The 4937-nt window shown below is 20.4% G+C and overlaps 2 protein-coding genes across 3 annotated transcripts in view; one reads left to right on the top strand and one right to left on the bottom strand.

The window, feature by feature from the left end:
* LOC102676237 (acyl-CoA Delta(11) desaturase-like) overlaps positions 1 to 4937 on the top strand; it is a 21747-nt gene that overhangs the window by 3348 nt on the left and 13462 nt on the right. The gene's annotated exons all lie outside the window — the stretch shown is intronic.
* LOC102675961 (acyl-CoA Delta(11) desaturase-like) overlaps positions 2654 to 4937 on the bottom strand; it is a 4439-nt gene continuing 2155 nt past the window's right edge. The window contains exons 4-7 of one of the 2 annotated variants that reach the window (XM_031512234.1): positions 4917 to 4937; positions 4062 to 4244; positions 3170 to 3406; positions 2654 to 2771 (exon numbers count right to left, since the gene is read on the bottom strand). The exon at positions 4917 to 4937 is cut by the window's right edge and continues 2 nt beyond it. In XM_031512234.1, the coding sequence (XP_031368094.1) occupies positions 2657 to 2771; positions 3170 to 3406; positions 4062 to 4244; positions 4917 to 4937 (556 nt within the window). In that variant the 3' untranslated portion in view covers positions 2654 to 2656. The remainder of the gene's footprint in view (positions 2772 to 3169; positions 3407 to 4061; positions 4245 to 4916) is intronic. The other variant, XM_031512235.1, reaches the window with a different exon arrangement.

The raw sequence follows: 4937 nt of genomic DNA, 5'->3' as shown, positions 1-4937 counted from the left end.
AAACGAAAATTGTTAATATTACGATAAAATTTAACATGATAGAGCAAAAAAAATTTATACCTACAATATTTATATGATTTCATATATTATATTTATTCAAAGTATGTATTAATCGAAATTTTGCAATTTTATAATCTTATCATGATTTCAGGATTCCATCAAATACCATCAGCATCTTCTTCTTTAAGAAATCATTTTGGCCAAAATACCATTACACAATCCCATGGGACTGGAAATGTGGTGAATTCGGTACTTATAATGATGGTTGTACTACATTCTTTATCAAAATGTGGCACGAACTCAATTTGGTTAATTCGCTATTACCAACTGATACCGAAGATATCAGAAATATGCTGCATGAAATGAGTACAAAGAAAATTACTCTTAAAGATAGTCTTGAAATATTGAATAAGAAATCTATATTCGATGCGAAAAAAGCAAAATTGATTGTTAAGCATTGAATCGAAATGCAAAAATGCGAAATTAATTGAATTCAATTAAAAAATTGCAGTTCAGTAAAATCAGTTTCACTATTTGTTCGCAACTTTTTCAAGTATTTATCTCATTGATCTGTTAAATATTACATGATCTCGAATTAAGATTTGATTTTTAAATGATTTGGAGAATATTAGAATTTGAATTTTTAATATATAGTAATTTTTTATATAATTTGAAAAGTTTCCAATTTATTTGAGTATTTATGCAATAAAATATATGAAACAATAAATATGATTTTTTTTGAATCTCATAATTTTAAAATCTCTTGAAAATTTTGGAAAATCATGAATGTTATTGTTGATTATCTAAAAAACTTTGAAAATTTTGATCTTAGAAATATCCAAGATGTAGCAAAAGGAATTTTTAACTTTATTTTTAGTTAGACTCTTTACGAAATGAAGTTCATTTTCTCAAGAAAATCTCTTCTTAGTTCAATTGGAAGATTTTGCAATAAGGCATAATAATAACTAATAGTGTCGCTACAATGTTGCTACAATGTTATTGTATCTCGCATAAACATTACATTTGTTATAAAAAAAATTTATTTTTTTTTAAATACCTTACAACAATTTTTTACAAAATATAAATTTCACACTAATTGTGAAACAGAAATAAAACATCGTATTGGCAATATATTTTCAATTGAATGCGGTATAAGATCCAGAAGAAACAGAAAATTTTTTTAAAATATGATATGATAATAAATAAAAGAATTGTTTGTGTGAATTGTTGTGTGAATACATTTACAAAAATAAATAAAATAAAATAAACAAAAAAATAATTAGAATATTGTTTTTAAAAAAATGTTGCTTAAACCAAATTTGGATCAACAGAAACTTTGAAAAAAAGTACTTGATTATATAAATTTGCATTTAATTAAAGAAAGGAATGGGCAATAATTTACTTGAAATTTATTCTCTAACATTTATTCATAAAATTTACATATTTTGCATATTTACATTAATAGTCAATATAGAGTTACACTTTCACATCCGTATAAAATAATTTCTTATGCGTTTTGACATTGATTGCATCAAATTTTTATATTTAATTTGTATAATTTCATTATACTTTAATTATTTGTGAACTTCATTTTTATCAAGTTTTTTCATATTAATTGACAAAATAACTTTTCATATCCACAAATTTCTATTCAATTTATGTCAGGATTGCTTACGGCCATTCATTGTTTTAATCTTCAGATAATCTTATTTTTGTTGAGGTTTATGAAGAAATAATAAAAATTTGTATTTCTAAATTCAAATATGAAAATTCTATAATTTCTAACAAATATTCGACAAATATATTTAATAATCCTTAATGAATCGTTCCGATCTTCAGAGTATTTCGTTTCAAAACGAATCAATAATTATGAATTCTAAGAAATAATATAATCAATTATATTTTTTCTTTCTTATATATATATTATATTTTTTATGATTATTTATAAATATAACATTTATAATGAAGATTTTAAAAATACAAAATTCTGATCATCATCTAAATAAGAAACTATATCATTGATTGCATAGTAAATATTGTTTTTTAAAGAATCTTGTTTCAATAATTTTTAAAATCACAAATATTAATCATTTTTTTATGCATTGGTCTATTAAGAATGTTATTGTTTATGTATTTGTAATTTTCCTAAAGAAACAAAGTTATTTTCTAAAAATACAATATATACGTTTTTCAATCTTTTTTAAATTAAATCGTTACCAAAAACATGTGTACATCAAGAAATCTTCATCATGATAAAATATATTGATTAAGATTCTTAGTATTGCATTACCATAAAAAATATATATATAATGTATATAATGTAATATATATATATAATGTAAATGAAAAAATATATATATATAATGTTATTTTTTAATTTCAAATTTTTAAATTTCAAAATAATATTTATATTATTATATAAGTCATAATTATAAAGTCATATATAAAGTCATAATTAAGAATGGATTATTGGAAAAAATACGAAAAATAGTAAAGATAGTAAAACTCAAAAATGAATGAAATAACAAATATTGTATTGTATTTATTGGACAATTTAAATAATTTTACCTGATACTTCATATAAGTATAAAAAAAAATTACAAACTATTAATGATATTCATGATAAATATTAATTGCTTTAAACATTTAGTACCCATTAATCTTTTTTATTAAAAATTCTTGTTTCTTCGATTTCATGAGGTTTCATATCTTTATCGCCCCAGCCCCACTTCATATTTTCATGATGATCAATGATTTCGTTTTTGTTGCAGCTACAAATTAAAATTTAGATTTGGAGATTATGCAAGTGACGATAAAATTATTTTACAAATATTAATAAAAAAAGTAATTTTTTTGATGAATTCTGCTAGATGAATTTTTTTTAACTTTTATTTTTAGATAATAAAATATTTCTTTTTTATATTTTTTCTAATCTCTATTCTGGTGGTTATATTCTATATATGGCTTTTAATACTAGAAATTTATTAATAATTATTTTGTATGAATGGAAGAACTTACAGAATGCCAAAAATTTCTGCACTTTTATGATTCATAAAATCATATTGCAAAAATTAATGAATTATTTATTACTTAAATAACTATTAGTAACTAAGTCTTCAATTTTTGATTATTTTATTTTAGAATATATTAATAATCATAATATCTATACCTGGATCCACTTCCTGTTCTAGCTATTCGTTTAGCAATTATTTCGTCAGGAACAGTTTTTAAATCATATGCTTGTCCCAATAAAGCACAGAAATCTATGAACGCAGTTGTAAGGTTGGTTTTATAGCCACCAAGTTCAGCGGCTTTATAATCCCAAGGAAATACATGATGATAATTGTGCCATCCCTCACCGCATACAAGCATAGACACAATTAGATTTTCGGTTGGACCAATATTCCTAATTATTTGAATATTCCTAATTATATGAATTTCCTGAAATTTTACTTTTTATTTATTTTGAATTTATATATATATATGAAACGAATAAACATTTGCTTTTCATAATAAATTTATTATATATTTTATTTATATTTAAATCTTGAATCTATTTTTTCAATAGAAAATATTATAACTTTAAAAACACAATATTAAAAACAATAAATTATTTTATATTTATATTTTATATGATTAAAAATTATAAAATATAATTGAATATAAATGGATCATTTCAATTTTTGATATATGAAAATAAGAAATACTAAAAAATATTTGCAATTTTATAAAATGTAATATAATGTAATATTTAAAGATGTAATTTAATGTAAAATATAATTTAATTATAAATTTAAAGAATACGTCAACAATAAAGAAATCGTTATTATCAATTTTATATCATTGAAAATGTAGTTTAATTATAATAAGTTAGAAACAATAAAAAAGTTATAACTTTTTGTCAAATTTGAAATATGTAATGTAATATCATTGCAATTTCTAAAAAAAATTAAGAATTATGAACTACACTTATAATTGTCAGTTAAATTAAAAATAAGTTGTATTACATTATAATACAATCAATATTATCATAAAAAAATTCAAATAAACTAATTTCTTACACATCATATGGTCTCATACCCCACATATGAGCAGCAGAATTTACCAACCACGTCATATTCAAGCAAAAAACATATCTTGCTAAATTATTGTACCAGGAATTTATTAATTGTTCATTCCAGAAGTAACACGGTACACCCACCGGAATCACGAAGCATAAGAGCGGCATTAACACATAAAACAATCTAAAAAACACTCAGAGAAAGATTTAAGATATATCGATTATATAAACAATCTCTATTCGGTTTATTTACTAGAATAATAAGCGGTTTTTAATAAATTTTAATAATTTTGTTTCAATTAAATCTTTAATCATATATTATTATAAATACTCAAAATTTTTTTCTTAATTTTTTATAATGATCAATATTAATTATCATCAAAATAAAAATAGTAATTCATAAAATTTATATCAAGTAAATATATATTTTTACTTTATTTTAAATAATATTGAATAATATATTTTCAAAATAAATTATTTTAAATAATATTCATTATTTATCATTATTTATTATAATTTCATTAAAGAAAAATATAAAGATATATTTCTACAATATATGCAATTGTTGTTATTATTGTCTTACAATTTTTATTAAACTTTTATAGAAAATTAAATAATTTTCATTAGGATTGATTTTTTTTATTCATTTTATTTCAAATAGATATTGATTAATATAATTTCCTTGTTCAATTTTTTATTCTGAAAATTTTATTCTCAACCAATTTTATAAATAAATTTAATTTAAATTAACAAAGTTTTCCATTGAATCATATTCAATGTCAGTTGAATATGAAAAATAATGAAATTTATTTAATAAAAAAATTAAATTATTGGGCTAAAAACAAATTTATATTACCTTCTTTGAAAAACGACAATG

The sequence above is a fragment of the Apis dorsata genome, unplaced genomic scaffold (genome assembly GCF_000469605.1).
Source record: "Apis dorsata unplaced genomic scaffold, Apis dorsata 1.3 scaffold_401, whole genome shotgun sequence".
NCBI lineage: Eukaryota > Metazoa > Arthropoda > Insecta > Hymenoptera > Apidae > Apis > Apis dorsata.
This window is presented reverse-complemented; position numbering and strand designations above follow the sequence as displayed.